At 49.3% G+C, this 20,059-nt stretch overlaps 1 protein-coding gene across 1 annotated transcript; it reads right to left on the reverse strand.

Annotated features, from left to right (window-relative positions):
• Positions 1-15,035: 15,035 nt before the first annotated feature.
• Positions 15,036-19,797, reverse strand: ZIC2 (Zic family member 2). The gene is made up of 3 exons (XM_053563987.1): positions 18,551-19,797; positions 16,625-16,788; positions 15,036-16,444 (listed from the first exon to the last, which is right to left on the reverse strand). The coding sequence occupies exons 1-3, from the start codon at positions 19,620-19,622 to the stop codon at positions 16,085-16,087; spliced, it is 1,596 nt and encodes a 531-aa protein (XP_053419962.1). The 5' UTR covers positions 19,623-19,797; the 3' UTR covers positions 15,036-16,084.
• Between the last annotated feature and the right edge of the window lie 262 nt (positions 19,798-20,059).

Raw genomic sequence — 20,059 nt, forward strand, 5'->3', positions numbered from 1 at the left:
CTAAAAACAGAAAAATTAGGGTGGCGCCTGTGGCTCAGTGAGTAGGGCGCCGGTCCCATATGCCGGAGGTGGCGGGTTCAAACCCTGCCCCGGCCAAAAACAAAAAAAAAAAGATAAAAAAATTAGCTGGGCATTGTGGTGGGCACCTGTAGTCCAAGCTACTCAGGAAGCTGAGGCATGAGGATTGTTTGAGCCCATTAGTTTGAGGTTGCTGTAAGCTATGATGATGCCACAGCACTCAATTCCAGGGTGACAAAGTGAGACTCTGTCTCAGAAAATAAAAAGAAAAGAAATACTGTTTATATGAAGACCAGTGACAAAATACACTGCAGACCATAGGTTTGGAACCCTGTGAGAGACGACATCAGAGATAATCAACAACAGAGCTTTGGTATTTCTAAATCACCAGCACAGTTACCACTAGCTGCATCCAGAGGCAGCAGCAACAGTGCACACGGAAGGCATGTCTGACAAGAGAGGCCACACCCAGCAGACCAGTCAACAGAGCACAGAGATGAGGCAACCACAGCCTGGAGGCAAAGCATACAGAAGAAGACAAGGACTTGGAGAAGAGATTAAAAATGTAAGATACTATTACTACTGGACTTGTCATTGAAAATACCTAAGACAGGGCGGCGCCTATGGCTCAGTTGGTAAGGAGCTGGCCCCATATACCGAGGGTGGCAGGTTCAAACCCGGCCCCGGCTGAACTGCAACCAAAAAATAGCTGGGCATTGTAGCGGGTGCCTGTAGTCCCAGCTACTTGGGAGGCTGAGGCAAGAGAATCGCTTAAGCCCAGGAGTTGGAGGTTGTTGTGAGCTGTGTGAGGCCACAGCACTCTACCGAGGGCCATAAAGTGAGACTCTGTCTCTACAAAAAAAAAAAAAAGAAAATACCTAAGACATCTCTTGAGTACCCTAGAAATATTTGGATGGAGTTTTATGGAAATTCATGGTGCTGTGAACAGGGACCACGGCTAATTTAACGACGTGGTCAAGGTAAGATAGACAGGTTTGCAGTCAATTTTTGTTAATCTTCCAAATTGAAGATAATCATACTTACAATGAATATGATGCTTTAAAAATCAAAGATATTTCTGCCTTTATGAAAACACTTGAGTTTTTTTTTTTGTTGTTTTTTTGAGACAGAGCCTCACTCTGTTGCCAGGGCTAGAGTGCCATGGCCTCAACCTAGTTCACAGCAACCTTGAACTCCTGAGCTCAAGCAATCCTCATGCCTCAGCCTCCCAACTAGCTGGCACTATAGAGGCCCACCATGACACCCAGCTAATTTTTCTATTTTTAGTAGAGATGGGGTCTGGTTCTTGTTTAGGCTGGTCTCAAACTCCTGACCTCAAGTGATCCTCCCGCCTCAGGCTCCCAGAGTGCTAAGACTACAGGCATGAGCCACTGTGCCTGGCCAACATTTGATTATTTTAATAAATGAAAATTCCAGGCGGCGCCTGTGGCTCAGTCGGTAAGGCGCCGGCCCCATATACCGAGGATGGTGGGTTCAAACCCGGCCCCGGCTGAACCGCAACCAAAAAAAAAAAATAGCCGGGCATTGTGGCAGGCGCCTGTAGTCCCAGCTACTTGGGAGGCTGAGGCAAGAGAATCGCTTCAGCCCAGGAGTTGGAGGTTGCTGTGAGCTGTGTGATGCCACGGCACTCTACCGAGGGCAATAAAGTGAGACTCTGTCTCTACAAAATAAATAAATAAATAAATAAATAAAAAATAAATAAATGAAAATTCCCACATCTCCCTCTAGTTTAGACATTTTATTTTTATTGTTTTTTGTAGAGACAGAGTCTCACTTTATGGCCCTCGATAGAGTGCCTTGGCCTCACACAGCTCACAGCAACCTCCAACTCCTGGGCTTAAGCGATTCTCTTGCCTCAGCCTCCCGAGTAGCTGGGACTACAGGCGCCTCCCACAACGCTCCGCTATTTTTTGGTTGCAGTTTGGCTGGGGCCGGGTTTGAATCCACCACCCTCGGTATATGGGGCCGGCACCTTACTGACTGAGCCACAGGCGCCGCCCCCTAGTTTAGACATTTTAAAACAGCTAGAAATAGAATGCCCAAAGAAATCTTCCTCAGAATGACGATCAATATGAAAAATGTCATCCAAGGAACTAAAGTATGGAGACAACACTAAAGGTTAATTGGCACACAATGCAGGGTGGCCACAAAGTTAATGTGCAATTAAAAATAGGGTACAGTTTAGTACAAAATAGTGTGTATATGTAATTTTATCATAATATGTTATACTTACTTCCTCAGAAGTACTAAAAAATGTGTTAGGAAGAATCTTTTTTTTTTTTTTTTTGTAGAGACAGAGTCTCACTTTATGGCCCTCGGTAGAGTGCCGTGGCATCACACAGCTCACAGCAACCTCCAACTCCTGGGCTTAGGCGATTCTCTTGCCTCAGCCTCCCGAGTAGCTGGGACTACAGGCGCCCACCACAACGCCCAGCTATTTTTTGGTTGCAGTTTGGCCGGGGCTGGGTTTGAACCCGCCACCCTCGGTATATGGGGCCGGCGCCTTACCGACTGAGCCACAGGCGCCGCCCAAGGAAGAATCTTTTTTTTTTAAAGTAAGAGTCTCACTATGTCATCGCCCCAAGTAAAGGGTGCATGATGTCATAACTCACAGCAACCCCAAACTCCTGGGTTCAAGTAATCCTCCTGCCTCAGCCTCCCAAGTAGCTGGAACTACAGGCACCTGCCACAACACCCACCTAGTTTTTCTATTTTTAGTAGAGCAGGGTCTTTTTTTTTTTTTTTTTTTTTTTTGTAGAGACAGAGTCTCACCTTATTGCCCTCAGTAGAGTGCCGTGGCGTCACACAGCTCACAGCAACCTCCAAATCCTTGGGCTTAGGCAATTCTCTTGCCTCAGCCTCCCGAGTAGCTGGGACTACAGGCGCCCGCCACAATGCCCGGCTATAGAGCAGGGTCTTGATCTTGCTCAGGCTGGTTTTGCAATCCTCTTGCCTTGGCCTCAGCATACTAGGATTGTAAGTATAAGCTACTACACCCAACATTTTTCTTTTCAGCTCTTCCAGGTAAGAAAATGAATATCAAAACATAAATGGTTTGGCATCCCAGATCTCAAGTTAAAGCCCAGACCTCATCCCTCCTACTGTCTTTTTGTGCCAGAAGCAGCATTAATCCCCATAAACAAGAAATGGGTGATGTCTAGCTGGGCATCGTGGCAGGCGCCTGTAGTCCCAGCGACTGGGAAGGCTGAGGCAAAAGGATGCCTTAAGCCCAAGAGTTTGAGCTTGCTGTGAGCTGTGACGCCACGGCTCTACCGAAGGCGACAGACATAGTTAAGACTCTGTCTCAAAAACAAACAAAAACAAAAAAGAAATGGGCGATGTCACAGCAATGTCATAGCAGCAGATACTTGGATAAAAAGAGCAGAAAGGAAAATGGGAAAAGGATAGGGGGTTGAGAGGAAAAGATAGGAAGGCAACTCCAAAATGCTAAACATTAACTCTGTAACTTACAGACTCTGCAGAGAACTTGAACTTTTTCGACTGACTGGACGCAGGCCCCTACCAGTCATCTCCAGAGGGGGATGAGCACAGGTGGGTGAGCAGAGTGAGGAGCTCCACGCGACGCCCCCTCTCGGGGTAGTTTCTTTACGCCCCACGGCCAAAAATAACCTCACAGCAAAATGCAGCTATGCCAACTACTTCAGGTATCAGTTAAATTTCCTCCTCTTCTCTATGAATTTGTATTATTTATAAGACACTTGACACATGTTTAAACACTTACATAGCTCCTCGGTCTCAGGAAGTTGGGTTTGTTCAGCCGAGGGAAAAAAAGCATATAATGAGGGAGTTAACAAGGGCTGATATTTTTTTACAACATTCTTTAAAAACTGAAAAACCTCTTTAAACACCAGGAACAGCTTAAATAATTCACCGTGGGCCTGAGGGGCCCGCACGGACCTTCCCTCCCAGGTCCCTCTTCTGGGCACTGTCTCCCCCGGAGTTTCGTCCGCGACGGGGCCCCGGTCTCGGGCCTTCGGGACCCACAGTGGCCCGCGGTCGCGAGGGGACGAGCGGGGTCGGGGACGCCACCCCGGAAGCCGGCGAGGCGGCAGCGCCCTTTGACCCCTGGGTGCGCGGGACGTCGGAGGCGGCGGAAGCGCGGCCCTCGGGGCGGGTCGCGGCAGGTGGGCGACGCCTGGGGCTCTCTCTGTCCTCGTCCCACCTAGGGACGGGCCGCTGGGAAAGACCCAGCAGAGCCCCTGGCCGTCGCCCACTGCTCCTCCCGGCCTGGGCGGGCGGAGGGGGGCGCCCTAGAGGGACGGGGCCTGCGTCCCCTCAGGGCGCTCACGTTCCCGGGGCTCTGGGAATTGGGAAGCTCGGCCTGCGGGCCCGGGTGGGAGGAAGGAGCGCGAAACGCGGCCGCCACGTTCGGCCGCCCTGGCTCCGGCGGGCAGCAGGGACGGCGCGGGCTGTGGCCGCGGCCGCGGGGGAAGCACCTGCCCCCGCCCACCTGGACCCCGAGGCCGCCGCCCTCCTGGGCTGACCGCCCGGCTGAGGATGACGGGGCCGGAGCCTTGCGGCCCTCGAGTGCTCCCCTGCCCGGGTGACCTGGGTACCCTTTATCGAGCCCCACTCCTCAGGACAGAGAGAGCTCGACGCTCCCGAAGAGGGAGTCTCCAAGGAGGAATTCGTCCTGCTTCACTTCCAGAGTTGAAAGCCAGGAGGCCGTCGGTTCTCTAAAGAGGAGCAGACGGGCGCGGGCTAGCGAGCAGCTGATGGAAATAATTGTCCTCCCAACACAGCCCTGCGCCCAGGGGCGCGTACACGCACACACACACACACACACCTTGCCTCCTCTAGCTGCCCAACCTTAGTATTCCAAGCATGCAGTTTTCAACAACTTGCTTGACACAATAACAAAGACATTTAAATGCCAGGACGCAGACTTCACTTTTTAACCTGCTGAGAGGAGCTACTTTTCAAAGATTCCCTGCCGCGAATAAACTGACAAAAAATATGGGGTGCACTTATAAATTAAACACCTTATCCTCAAAGCAACATGCCTTAATCAGGTTTCTAAGGCAATAGCCATCTCTGTCTTTTCCTATTCACCCAAATAATGCCCCTAGAAGGAACCCCTTTACACAAGAGAGAGCTGGAAAAAAAAATGAATTATACCCATTGCTAGTAAAAAATCATCTTAAATCAATAGAGCACCACTTGAACTTGAGTTTCCATTGTTTCACTGAATCATCAATGTTTTTAATTAAACAGAGCTACCCTTTCTGTTAAAACATTACATAAAAGGGTTAGGTTTCTACTTTTGTTGAGGCAGCTGGCGTTTGTTGGCTGTTGTGTTTGAGCAACAGACTGTTCAATAGAAGCGAGAAATAGCTCAACGCGCTCTTAATAGACCTGTTTCAACAATGTACCTTGAAAAGGAATACATTGTGTTATTGTGTTAGTTTGCTACAAACCTATTAAAAGAAAAATAGCATCCATCAGGTCTAACAAAACGCATTTGTGTTATACGTACTTATCTGCTTCAAATACACTTCTTGGCACAATGTCTAGAATTCAACTAGATCATCAAGAGCTGGACAGAACAACACATACCAGTTAGGTAATGATACACAGGCTAAAAATAATAATAAAGGAAAGTCTAAGCAGTAGGTAATTGCTACTTTTTGTTTATCATGAGAAATACAGGCAACACTACTTCAACTGAAAATATATTGCAAAAGTGTGAACTCCTACGACAAAAAACATTTTAAAAAAATATTTAGACCATGAGAATATTGACCCAAATCCCATATTTGGAACGAATCTGATACACTTTCGATAGCAATTTGTTTCAGAAAATGATTCAGGGCATAAGCCATGCATTTTAAAAGCAGAATTAAACAGCGCAAAGAGCCGGCTCTTTAGGGAAACGCGTGAAACAAACAAATCGAAAGCAAGGGTTCCAGCCAAGAGGTTGGGGAGCAGCGCTGTTTGGCAGCAGGAAAGGAAGAGTTTCTTGAAAATGCTGTCTTAAAAATGATTTTCAAACTTGTTTTGTTGTAGCTTAAACACAAAGGAAAACTTGAAGCAAAGAAATAGCTGACACTACAGCTATGGAACGGAACCTATGGTCTGTTGCAGGGAGGGCTGCCACTTGGACCAAAACCTTAGGGGAAGAAAAAAAGAGAAAGGCAAATGATGAGGCTAATTTAGCTCTGAGATCTGCTTAGCAGAAAAGGCACCCAGAGTAGCATCTGTCAGAGGGAGACATCTTTTGCTTTCTCATAAGACACTCAATTTGGTTTCCAACCTGAGTACCCAACATTCACCTTTCCAGTGCAAGAATGCTGGGGGCATAAGAGAATAGTAGATTGCCTACAAGGGAATACAATTGTACAGAAAAGAGAACTTGCATAGGTTACAATAGCATCTTATGTGAGATAGCTATATTAACAAATAGATGAAGCAGTATTTTGCCCAATAAAATCAGTTATTTGTTACATGTCTGAATTAGTAATCTACTAATATCACATCAAGATTAAGAAAATGTCACCCTGAAGCTTCAGATGACATTTTTGCTGTATTATAAAATAGCTATGTTAAACTTCTGTAGAAAGCATCTGAAGTCAGATGGTCGATGTGATGGCTCTCTTCAGTTGAAACATTTTTGCCTACTCAAGAAGTATGTGTGTGTAATATAGTCGAGATGTACTTTATTAATACTTTAAGACTTTTCACTACTTCCCTTTAGTCCAAATCTATTTTCAAAATGAACTCACTTGGATTTAAAGAATGGAAATGGAAGTATAAACCTAAAATTACCCATTATAAAAATAGTTTCTCAGATTTATAAGATTGATTAGGAGTTCACATTTTTAAGGTGAAATTTTTTGATATATCTGATAATTTACTAAATAGGAAAGTCACAATAAATTAATTTTTTCATAATATGAAATGTTGTTGTTCAGGCTTTACAAAAACACTTGTATTGCCATTTAGAATTTTTTGAAATGTTTGTGTGCCTGAAGTTAAGCTAGCTAGGGAAAAATATTCGGTGCATTTTAATTTGAAAAGATTGTTCAAATAAACAAAAAATCACCAAAGATGCCATTTGATAACCCAGCAAAGGAAGAAATGTATTTTAGAGGAAGACTGTAATATGAGTCTTTGTTTTGTTCTTTATCTTGAAAATCCTGAATTTTTCATTCTTGCAAAGAATTTTCAATAGCATATAAAGCTAAATATTTTTATTTATTTCTCTAATGTAAAAAAAAAATACAAATAGTATGTACTATAATTTATCTCCCCTGAGAGAATAGAAGGAAGAGTATCACATACAGATTATTTTCTGTATGCTTCCCAAATTCTTCCTGGAAAGAAACTTCTGGTCTGTTTATTTATTATCCCTAATGTATAGCAAAGTTTTAACCAATCAATCGTAAAATATCTTTACTATTCTTGACCCTAAATGGCATCTAATTTGAAAGATTTTGTAGAGTACATTTTTAAAGCACCAAGTATCTTTACAGTTTCTTGGTCTGCTTTCAGTAAGTAAATGAGTATCATTTCAGATTTCCTTCTGGCTTCTTTTGCCTTTTAGTTCAGAAGTATGGGAGGTATGGGAAGTTAATATTTTTTTAAACATTTCTGCCGCTCGCGATTATTTCAACGCCATTCTCTAGTGTTGTGTCTGAAAAACCAGTGGCTGAATCCGCTGCCTGCAGAGCCAGACATTCAGCCGGATCCACCCCTGGGCACAGTCGTCCGGGGGAAAAGATTCAGCTTCCAAACTTGATTAAAAACAGCCCAACAATTTCTGCCCTGTTAAGGAACTCTGGCTGCAGAAGCTGAGTAAACTGCTTCAGAGAGAAGGTGGCTAAAATCTGTGTGTCTTTCACAAGGGAGCGGAGAGAAGCTGAAATAAGCAGTCAGGCAATGTGCTGCAAAAGGGCAGCTTGCTCACTAAAATCCTCAGGTAAAATCCACTTTCCAGGATTTAGGTGCCGAGAAGGAGTGATTCTGCCTTATAATTTTTCACCTTAATTTGAAATGAAAAGGTAAGCACACGCACACACCAAAGACCTACAGAGACACTTAGGAATTGTTATTTCTGAGCTATTAAGTCCTTTTGTTTTCTATTTGGAAAATACTCCAAGATATCCTTCTCCAAGATATCCAAGTTACATTCTGGAAGGTATAATTAAAATAAAAAGACTAAGATGGAAAAATGAACTAAGAACAAGGAGTGTGTAGGTTGGTGAATAAAACAGATGCCTTCAGCATCTTTTTAATGATGTTGATGTTGTTATTTTTTGGCCTGTGATATTTTTATGGTAAAAATCAGAGCCATTCAAACAGAAACCTAGATATGAACAGAATTGGGACATTTTCTGTTATGTTTCCAAAATAAAATGAAAACTGTGTCTTTATATGCCTATGTGTTCTTCAATTCAAAATTTTATTCCAGAAAGTGGTGCAATTTGTTACCTTTTTTTTTTTTTGTGGGCACAGGAGGAGGAAAATATGATACATTTGGGGATTTTTCAGTAGATCTGTGTTTAGTTTTAATTTTCCTGTATTTTAAAATAAACACTTTGACCAAAGCATGTTTGATCTTTGCAAGAAGGAAGTATACTTGTGAAGGAATGTGCAGCAGTTGGGTATGAAAATGGGGTTGTGACTCACAGCTGCAGGCAGGAAAAAAAAGGCGTTGTGGTGTCAGCCAGAGGTGTTCAGTCTAATAATTCAAGCTGTAAACTGTATCCCTTAAAATTACTTACATAATAAATCATTGTGGGAAGAAAAAAAAGTTTGGACTGAAAAGTGTAAGTGAAACAGAATCCTCAGGAGACTTCAATGCTGCAACCTATTGGCAATGATATGAAATATAGGCCTATTTTGTCCGAAACTTTAAAGATCAGAATAACATTGGAAATTATTCTATTTGATTTTTTTTTCTGGCTTGCATTTCAGCACATGTCTACATAGTCTGTCACAGAAATGGGCTTGCATTGTTTTTCTCTCCTGATCACACAACCAAAAGTGCTTCATAGAATTTGCAGTTGATGTATACAGTTTCAAGGAAAAGAAACTCAATTCAAGAGTGGCTTTGAGAAAATAGTTATGGCTAAGTTATAAAATGCATATCAAGAAGGCAGGCAGAAATCTTTCTGACATTTCCCTTAGGTTCTAGTCTCATATTTCAGTGTTGCTTATAGATACCAAAGAAACCACTACATTTATGTAAACTGGTGAATTAGCTTGCCTGACAATTCACTGCTTGGTTGAAATACTTAGAAACTGCGGTTGGCAAAGCCAGTGCCAAATACTGGAGACTTGAGAAATGGATGGAATACACCCACCGTTTGGTGCCAGGAGAAAAGAGGCAATTGTCAAGAGGAAGTTTAAAGGCCAAGGACACGAAGTATTTGAAACAATAAGGGTGAGGAAGTCAAGAAGCAGACTCGCCAAACCCACATTGAAACAATTTATTTTATAGGATCCCCTCTATTTTCAGAATTAGTGAGCTGAGCCACGCTGGGGACGCGGGGATGTAGGCCCTGGCACTTGCACTAGCACTACGAGGAGAGAAAGTGAAGTTGACACGGGTCTCTCTCACGGGGACATTTCACACGAAAATATGAGGAGGGTGGTGGGGAGAGAAGAGACAAAACGAAGCTGGAAAAAGCTGACTCCTGTGAAGTTTGCAATAAGGATTAACTGGAAAAAGGAAGTCCACAGCAATTAAAACCCCTACCCTGGCTCATTAGTATTCATGACTGAATGTCCAACTCTTCTGTTTATCTTTCTCCCAGGATCAATATCCGCGCAGCGTGGGCCTGGGAGGAGCCCGGCGCGCGCCTGACCTCTCGCGCCCTCCACTCAGGTCAGCGCATCTGCAGAACCTCGGGGCCAACGCCGCACTGGCGCTCATTAAAGCCACCGGGTCCAGGCAGGCGGGGACAGGCCGCGGAACAGGTCCAGGGGGTGGGGGCGGAGGCCGCGCCTAGGAGACCCAGCAGACTCCACAGTCTCGGGTAACCCCACGCCCTCACACTAACCACTGTGGGCCCAGGGGAAAAGAAAAGAAAAAGGACCAGCCCTGTCTGCAGCAAGGGGCCCTCGCAGGCTCTGCCTGGTTCCAGACCCGAGGTTTTGGTTCGTTTTTAGCGGGGACAAAATAAGAGCTCCTCTCCCCTAAGGAAACCCCATGCCCATTCCCGGTTCTGCTCGGTAAGGAGCTTCCCCAGGCCTCTGTGGGCCTCTCAGGAGAAGCTCAGTGGCGGAAGGTTAACGATAATGATTATCTTTGACATTATTAACATTATTATTATTTCTACCCCCCACCTTCTATGGCTCCGCAGAGCTCCGTTGTGCTCCCCCGGGCCATTGGCCGGGCCTCTGGGACAGAGAATGCCTGGTTCCAGGAGGTTGAGGCCAGGGTTGTAGAGGGGGAGGGGAGAGTCCGCTCTTCCCTCATTCAAGATTTACCCGGAGGTGAGGGGGATCCCCCCCAGCACACTGCCCAGGGGTGGAGGAGCGTCGGCAGGCCGGGCAGTCTGGCTCCTCGCAGTCCCCGGGTTATGGGCCTGAGGGACCCCCAACTGCAAGTAGCCCCCATCCTGCCCAGTCCCACGCTGGTGGTTCAAAGGGCGGCCTCCGGGTGCCGCCCGGGCGGTGGCCCCTCCAAAGACCGGTTGAGTCAAGGGCGCAGCGCAGACGTGGCCAGCTTGTAGTGATTCTAGAAACGGGGTGGGAGAGGCAGAAATGAGCCGAGGGGTGCGGGGAGCATCTTGCGCTGGGTCCTCCCGCTACCCCACCCCCATCTCTGCGGCCTCAGGTCCTTCCCACCCACGCGAGCCCGTGGCTGGGAGGTGCGGAAGCCGAAGGAAGTGAGCATGTGTGAGTCGGTTGGGATGTGGAGAAAGTGTTGAGTGTGTGTGCCTGTGCGCGCGCGCCCAAGGGAAGGGGCGCCGCCACCCCCTGCCTGGCAGCTGAGCCGAACCTCTCTGGGTTCGGTGGATCAGGAGGGTGCCGGAGGAAGGCAGGATCTAGAGCTGGGGAAGGCGAAGCAAGGTGTCACCTCTTCAAAAGCTCTGGCCCCTCGGAACAAAAGGAAAACGTGGGAGGGCGACGACGAGGTGGCCCCTGAACTCAGGGCTCCCGGACTGTGCCCTGTCAGGGCGGGGCTAGAGTGGGAGGACCCTGGTCCCAAGTTCCTCGCGGGAGATTTCGGTGGTCGCCGCTGAGGGGCGGGGCGGGGCCTGGACTTGCTGGCCCCATTCGCCTCACAGCCTTGACCATGAACCTGGACCCTTCGGCTGCCCTGGTTATGGTTTACAGAAGTTCTCATTTGTAACACTCAGTTTAAACGGGCAAGGCCGCCTTTTGGTTCTCAGACGCTCAGCGGGACAGACCTGAGGGTTTATGCCCGACCACCGGATCCAGTCTGGAAAGATCTACATTTTTACCTAAAATAAAAATCCAGCAACAATCAGCCGGGGCGGAAGGGGTGGGGGACAAGAAAGGGGAAGTGAAGGGGGGAGGAAGGCATTTCTAAGGCCTTGTTCTGAGCTGCCAGTTAAAAATAGAAACCGTTCTTGCAGTCTGCTGGGGGTAACAGTGGGCCAAGGAGCTCCAAGTTTTGTGGAACCAGAGCGATATCAGACTATAATCAATCAATAGGCAAGTACTTATCGAACCCCTGCTTTGGATCCCCAGGGCCTCTTTCCGGGGCATGTGTATGTTGAAGTTAAAAGAAAAACTCATCCAAATATTATTGGCTGTTATTCTGAGGCCTATATATCTTAGTCCTTGGAAACAGCCCTATCGTGCCCTATGGATTACAGATTATTTCCGTGGGTAATGTGGGGGAGGATAGAATCCGAGTCCGTAGTGGATCCTTGGTGGGTCCCCAGATATGCCTGATGCTACCAGTGAGCTCACCAGGGACCCGTCAGGAAACACCTCCCCATCCTAGCCACCCAGGCAGGCTGTCCCTCACCTGGAGGGCCGAGGCCTTCCTAGCGAACCTCCGGGTGCGGGAGCACCGCACAGGGTCTAGGGAAACCCGAGCCTTCGGTCCAGCCTGTGATCTGCTCTTGATCTCAGGGTTTTGTGCGGAAAATAAAACCACTTGAGACTGAAAACAGCGTCTGAAAAAGAGACAAAAGAGCTAAGGGGTGGGGAGGAAGAAGAGAGAAGGTGCCAGCAAAGGGGAAAAGAGCCGGCTGGGAGTAGGATGGGCGTGTGTGGCCTGGAACGTGTTTCCTTTCCTCGGGCCCAGCCGAGCCTTGGCCCCAGCAGCGTCCCCTGGCTCGTGCCCCAAGCAGAACCGCAGCAGCCTCTGATCCGAGAGGAGCCTCCTCCCAGCTCGGGACTTCGTGGGACATCCCTGAGCCGGGAGAAGCTGATACCGATGCCAGTTATCATGTGGTCATTAATAATGCAGTGAGGGTCACGATGATTAATAATAATAATGATGGGCCTCCCCAGGGGACTCCAGCTGCCTCGGGATAAAGTGACTCTCGCGTTGAGGGGAGTTATTTAGTGGCGGATGGAGAGCAGCGCGAAGGGAGCAAGCTGGAGCTCACTGAACTTCACGTTGGCGGTGGCTGGCAGGAACCATCCTGCGCTGACCGCACTCGGGCCTCCCTGTGGGCAGCGAACCGCAGCGCAGCTCTGGGTCCCTGACAGGGGGTGAGGGCTCTGGAGTGAAGGCAAGGGCAGGTTAGCATTCAGGTCTGTTTAGACGGTGGGGGCGTGGGTGCAGGATGGGAGGACGCCTGCACCCCTCATCCCACCCCCTGCCCAGGCCCTGGCACCTGGTAGCGGGGCAGGTCCTTGGGCCCAGAGCCCCTACCCAGGCTCTAAACTGCACACTCAATCTGAGACTCTTACACTTCTGCCGTCTCCCTCCCGCTCCCCATCCTATCTTCAGCAGTGGAAGAGCGGGAGAGAAAGGCGAAAGGGGAAGACTGGGCTATACCGTCGGGTCAGTGACTTGTTCGGACAAAGCCTTGGGACACGAGGGCCGGAGAACTGGGAACCATTTTGTGAGAAAGCTGTGGCCACCCGCTCCACACGTCCTCGGGTGGACTAGAAGGCCACCCCCAGGCCGCATCTTCTTCCTTCACATTTTATTTTCTTGCTGAAAACCAGCACCCGTGTCCTTGGACCTAAAGGGGCCTCTGGCAGCTCTCCAGCTTTTAGATCTAAGTCATTCAACCAATTCAATACTGAGATTGTCGAACACGTCTTGCCGTTTTCCTTCTTCCCCCAAATAAGAAAAGCCTCCAGGCTTTGAGTTGATGCTAAAGTTCCCGCTTGTTTCATTCTTCTTCTTAGATCTGATGTCTCAAAATCAACAATTTCCAACAAGAAAATTTAAAAGTTGAAAACATTCGGAATAGGCCCTTTTATTCTTGCACAAGTCATGACAAATATTTACTGTGACTCTTTCGTTCCCCCCACCCACGGGGCTGGTAGGCTTTGGAAAACCCTAAACAATTTTTCTCACAGCTTATAATGTGTTCAATGAACTCTCCTAAAGACCAATAACATATGCCCATTATTTTAATAATTTCGCTTAATATTATTAGGGGTTATAAATTTGATTTTAATAGGGGGTTGATTGCTTCAGCATTTGGCGCTTGGGGGAGCCTAGCGTCTGTCATCCTCTGGACACACACACACTCACACACTAGGCTGACTCTTTGCCCGAAGAACTGGTAGTGTGGTTTCCGGAGGTCAGAGTTGCCCTCCTCTTCCCCAGAGCACTTCGGGCCTGGCCCATTCGAGAAGGGAAGGGGAGCACAGCAGCGGTCGCTATCGCAGCCACCCCTACTCTCGGTGGACCGAGCGCGGTGCTGCGCTGGGCTATTTCTCGGAGGTGGTGCTGCTGCCTCCCAAGTTTGGGCCGCAGGGGGCAGGGGGGTAGTTCCACGACCGCCAGAGCCCTTTCAGGGCTTCAGGGAGACTGTTGGAGATGGAGACTTTTTTTTTTTTTTTTTTTTGGCCAGGGCTAGGTTTGAACCCTCCACCTCCGGCATATGTGACTGGCACCCTATTCCAGGGTGCCGCCCAAGAGATGGAGACTTTTTGATGGAGATGTTTGGATGCCTCAGGGATTTAAATATTCCCCCATCCCCACCCTTTTGTCATTAAAATTATTTTTGCCTTCTTCCTTAGAGTACCTTGTTTGAAAATCGTTCAGCTCCAGAGGGGGAGGGTAGTAAGGCCACAGACCCAGAAGAGAAGCTGGTGGCTGGAGCTCCAGCTCGCTTCCACCTGGCAATCTTGAGTTTTTATATCTTTATTCCAATTTATTGTACTGAACTCTTGAAGAGGGTCTCTTTCATTTGGGGCTAAAAAAGTGTGTGGCTTTCTTATCTATTCCCCTCCCAAAAGAAAATGAAAATTAGTATATTTACCACCTTCCCTTGAAGGTCGTGCTCATGTGTTCCCAGCTGCTTTGCAGGATTCACTCTCTTGCTTAAAATTTCCAGAAAAACACTTTTGGTAAAAATTTGGGCCTTTAAACCATAACCATTGGGCCAAGTTCAAAAACAAAGTACTCAACTTAGTTTTAAAAGTGCAATTAAAAATAACTATGCCTCAGCTTTTCAGAGGGAGGAGTGGAAAGGAGGCAGGGAAGAGAGAAAACAAAAGAATAAGGAAATGTTTAGTGCTCTTAAATCCAGCCCAAATAGCTGAAAGAAAGAAAGGCATTCCCTCAGATAATGGAGCCATTAGAAACTCTGAAGGTTCCTGCCACCATTCCTCACAGGGGCTTTCCAAAAATTTAATTCACTCTCAGCTACTAAACAAAGAACGGAGAAAATAATTTTGAGACTTTCTGCCAAAGGGGCAGTTTGGTCTCCTTTTTTTATGCATACATATACCTTTCTCCCCAGAAAGCATGGTGGTGTCTCCCATTCACTCAGCCTCACTGGCCCATCTGCAGGTCAACCCTCAGCTGCCTCTTTCCCCTTTTGCTTTAATAACTTTGCTGGAAAAAAATAGTATGTTCATGCAGTTTCAACACATTTTATTATATTTCTGTATGCATTACTCTCAAAACATCACAAGAAATGATCAAACCACTTAAAACCTTCAAATAAAAAATCTGAAACAGTTTATGCCCACAAGTGTACATATTTATAGTTAAGAAACATTCTTTATAAATATTGTTTCCTCTGTAGCAAGTTAATACCATAATTTAATTACAAATGGATAAATATGGTAACGGGTATTTACAGAAGGAAGGGTGTTATTACGGAAAAAGCTAACGGCACGACGTTTATCCCCCCCCCCCACAATCTTTCATACAGGAACTAACAAATTGAACTTGCAAAAGCACTAAAACATCACATGTAAACCCAGCTAACAGAAAAATACATTCACAAGCGTTGGTGGTGGTGGCAAGTGTGTGTGCTGTGGATCAGTGTATTGAAGAAACAGAAAGGAGACTTTGGCACGGCTCGTTTTTTTCCAGTCTATAGTTGCATGAAGTTTACAATCAGGTTGCCTCATAAAAAGGAACACAATATTCAGTATCACAGTACAAAATAAACCATTTTCTTCCACATTACTTAAAAAAGAAATCGAGTAAACTAAAAAGAGAAAAGAAAAGGCCCATCACTTGGGGAAGGGAAAGAAAGGAAAGAGAAACGCAATCCAGAGTTTTACAAACGGACAACTTCTATACACCAAGAAGCCATTAAAACCACCTCGGAGAAGGAAGGAGGAGTCTGCTATGTACAGTCTGTCATAAGACTAGGAACAGGGACGTGGGCATGGGGTTAGCAGGAAGGTTTGGTTCAATATTTTTATGGGTTTTAATTTTTTTATTTATTTTATATTTTCAGCTTCAAAGACTCCCGAGGGGGATATTTTTGCTTTTCATGCCTAGATAACTAAAAAAAAACTTTTAAAAATCCTTCTGCTAGTAAAATCATTTTCATCATCGTAAAAATCAGATTCATAATTTTAACATGATCATAAGGTGCCCCCGGCGCTGGATTAGGGGAGGGCTGCTGAGCCGGGGTAGGAATGAGGGAGGGAGAGAGGCCCGGACACCTCACACGTACCATTCATTGAAGTTGGAGGAGAGGCCGCTGTGGCCCCCGGCTGTGCCGCTGCCCCCGCCAGAGCTGCCGCCGCCCCCGCCGCCCGCCCCGCCGCCTCCCCCGCCACTGCTGCTGCCGCCGTTGGAGCCACCTCCCGTGCCGCCACTGCCCGAGCCTCCGCCCCGGTGCACTGCGGACACCGCGGCCGCCGCTGCTGCGGCCGCTGCCGCCGCCGCCGCCGCCACTGGGGACAGATTGGAGCTGCTCTGGGGCTCAGCGCTGGGGGACACCAATCCCGGGGGCGTGGACGACTCGTAGCCGGAACTGGCAGCCGGGGAGGACTCAGAGCCCTGTGGGGAGGACTCATGGACCTGCAAGACAAAAGCCAGGAGGGGGGACCAGAGGGGACTGGGTGTGAGTGCAGCTGCTGTGGGGCTGCCCCCCAAGAGGGAGTACCCCCAGAAATGCCCTGGTCCCCAGTCCCTCCCAGGCTGGCTGAGAACCAGCGCCTTGGGCCGGCCTCGCCCTCCTCCCGGCCGCCGTGGTGGTACCTTCATGTGCTTCCGAAGCGAGCTGGGGTGTGTGTAGGACTTGTCGCACATCTTGCAGAGATAGGGCTTATCCGAGGTGTGGACGTGCATGTGCTTCTTCCTATCGCTGCTGTTGGCGAACCGCCGGTCGCAGCCCTCGAACTCGCACTGGAAGGGCTTCTCCCCTGTGGACAGCAAACACCAGTGCTTGCTTTGGACACCTGGAGCCCTGAGAACTTGCACCCAGAGTTGGAGGGGGCAGGGCCGCGGGTGACAGAGAAGGAAGGAAGGGCGACCGGGGGCTATGTCCCTTAAACATGTTGAATCCCCTTTGTGGCAGAACCTAGTTGAAATTAACCACCTTCCATCCCACCTGACAGTCCTCCTTATTAATTTATTTTACTTTCTTCCAGGCTGAAGCCCATCTCCTCAAATTTCTAAGGAATTTGGGGTAGTTCCTGGCCCTGCCTGCCTTTCTGGATTCGCAGCTTCTAACAAGTTGGTCTCACCATGGAGAAGCTGTTATTATGACAAAATATTTGGGACATTATCAAAATCACACAGGCTGCTGGGCTGCTGTCGGTTTCTCTCCGAGGCCAGTGGGCAATTACATTTGGAGTTGCTGTCTGTTGTTTGGGGACGGGCTGTGGCTAGTTACTGAGCCAGTGTTTTTCATCCAAAATTCTGCAAATTGATTTAGTCATAGTTTCACTGTCAGTATTTTACAAGTAAAGGAGGGGAGAAAGTAAATTATTAGAGACAGGCAGCATCTAGCGATTGTGGAGGGGCACAAGCTGGGAGGTGGGGGGGCCTGGAAAGCCTTTCAAAATCTCCCTGTTTAATTTTCTGGCGGTCCCCGCATCCTGTTGCCAGAATTCCAAATGCTTGGAGTCATTTAGAGGTGTGAGAACTCAAACGTCGTTCCACTTGGAAAGGGGACCATTTAACATTAAATTCCATTAGCACCTAAATTGTTTCTTAAAGACATCCGCTCAGACACAGGACTCGAAAGCTAGCATTGCATACAAATAAATTTCTCAAATTTTAAACCTTGTTAAAAGCTTGTCTCGCACCTCCGCTCCCTCCCTTCCCGGAAGAGAACAATAGGCCGCTGACGCATCCCCACTTCGGAGTAAATATTGACGGGGGAAGTTGCTAAAACATTTGGCTTTCTTTTAGGAAATCGTCTGGCACGATTTTGGCTAGGACCTGGTCATAGATGAATAATCTATGAGGCGGGAGGCGCGTTCTTTTGCGGCTCTAGCTTCTCACGCGATCCCCCCGCAGGGCTGCGCCGCCTGGGGCTCTGGCTGACCCGGTTGTGGGTACAAGTTGGGAATCGCAAACCCTCTGGTGCCCATTACAGAATTTCACAAACTGCTGTGAAACCACCGTAAACCCCCCACGACCCACCCCGAGATCAGCTTTAAAAAACACTTTAAAAATGAGAAACGCTTTACAGCTTCGGCTCACACCAGACTAATTTAATGGGAAACAGTCTCGGGAAGGGCGTTTGGACCTGGAGTGGAAGAAATGGGAAAACACACAAGCTACTCAAACACAGACAAACCCCCGGAGCAGAAAAGCACATTCAGACAAGCTGGCAAAATCCTCTCTAGGCTCGATTCCCGGGCACCAAGTTAGAAAGCAGTTTTATTCTGTGCGTTCTATTTAGAACGGAAATTATTAACCGACTGAGCAAACGAAGCAATTGCATGACCCACAGCATACATTTGCTGTTTCGCTGATGGTTTAAAACTCAATTTCCGCACATGGAAAAATCCAGCCGAATAATATTATTTCATCCTCCAATAAAAACAAGCTGCTGGCTCTCTCGCACACACAAAACACATCTCCCACCCCAGGCGCCCGGCTGGCGCTGTGTCCAGCACCGGCACACCCAGCCCCTCTCCCTCCGCACCACTCCCCGCCTCGGCCAGTGGTTACCTGTGTGTGTCCTTTTGTGGATCTTGAGGTTTTCGGAGCGCGCGAAGACTTTGCCACAGCCCGGAAAGGGGCAAGGGAAAGGTTTCTCGCCTGTGTGCACGCGGATGTGGTTGACCAGTTTGTATTTGGCTTTGAAGGGCTTGCCCTCGCGTGGACACTCCTCCCAGAAGCAGACGTGGTTGCTCTGCTCGGGGCCGCCGACGTGCTCCACGGAGACGTGGGTCACCAGCTCGTGCATGGTGCTGAAAGTTTTGTTGCAGCTCTTCTTGGGGTTGCTCAGCTGCTCGGGGTCGATCCACTTGCAGATGAGCTCCTGTTTGATGCACTGCTGCCGCATGTAGCGGAAAAAGGCACCGGGGTGGTGGTGGTGGTGATGATGGTGGGCCGCGGCCGCTGCCATGTTCATACCCATGTTCATATTCATCGGGCCGTACTGGTTGTGGAGTTGCGCCGCCGAGTAAGGGTCGGTCCGCGGGCTGGCAACCTGGCGGTATTGCTCAGAGCGCCCGAACACCTCGCCGGGCAGCCCGAGACGCATCTGCCCATTGAGCACATTCTGCGAGCCGTGCGGGCCATGCTGCTCCGGGAGGCCGGGAAAAAGAAGGTGGCCCTGCGCGTCCGAATGCGCGTGGTGCAGGCCGCCTGCGCCGGGCCCGAACAGCCCGTGCTGCCCACCGCCCGGCGCTGAGTCCCCGAAGCCGCGGCTGCGGAACAGGAAGTCCCGGGTGGAGTTGAAGGGCGGCCCAGAGTAGGAGCCAACGTGCGCGGCGTGGGGTCCGAGCGCCGCGGCAGCAGCCGCAGCGGCTGCGGAACCGGGATAGGCACCGGGGCCCTGCGACGTAAACGCCGAGCTCTGGCCCGGGGACAGCTCGTGCGCACCCGGGTTCAGCTTAAAGGCTCCCATGTGTGCGGCAGCTGAGTCTACGAATCCGTTCTGCGCCGCCGCCAGGCTCAGTTCACGGTCCTGCATCTCGGCGGCCGCCGCCGCCGCCGCCGCCGCGGAGTGATGATGGTGGCGCGCGAAGCTGCCCACCCCGATGGCCGGGAACTGCGGACCCGCGTCCAGGAGCATGGCCAACACGCCCGCCCTCCCCGCCGGCCCCGGCGAGCCCCAAGCCTCCGCGTCGCCTCCGCTCCCGTTCCTGGTCCGCGCGGTACGTCCGGCGGCCACCGAGCTCCGAGCGTAAGCGGCGGTGGTAGCGGCGGCTTTGGCTCCTGGAGCCGCGCTCCTGCGCCCGCCGCCTCCGCCGCCGCCGGATCTGCCTCCGGCGGCCGGGAGCAGAACGAAGGCGCGGAGAGGAAGAGGAGGAGGCGGCGGCGGAGGCGCGGGAGGAGGAGGTGGAGGTGGAGAAGAGTCCAAAGCCAGGAGGAGAACCAAAGTGTATTAAAGGAGCTGCGGCGGGGGCGGGCGGGCAGGGCCGAGGAGGGCGGGCGGGAGGAGGGAGCGGGAGGGAGGTGCGGGGAGCAGAGCGGAGAGGGGGGCCGCCGGGGGGTGAGCGCTGCGGCGCG

The sequence above is a fragment of the Nycticebus coucang genome, chromosome 15 (genome assembly GCF_027406575.1).
Source record: "Nycticebus coucang isolate mNycCou1 chromosome 15, mNycCou1.pri, whole genome shotgun sequence".
NCBI classification, from domain to species: Eukaryota; Metazoa; Chordata; class Mammalia; order Primates; family Lorisidae; genus Nycticebus; species Nycticebus coucang.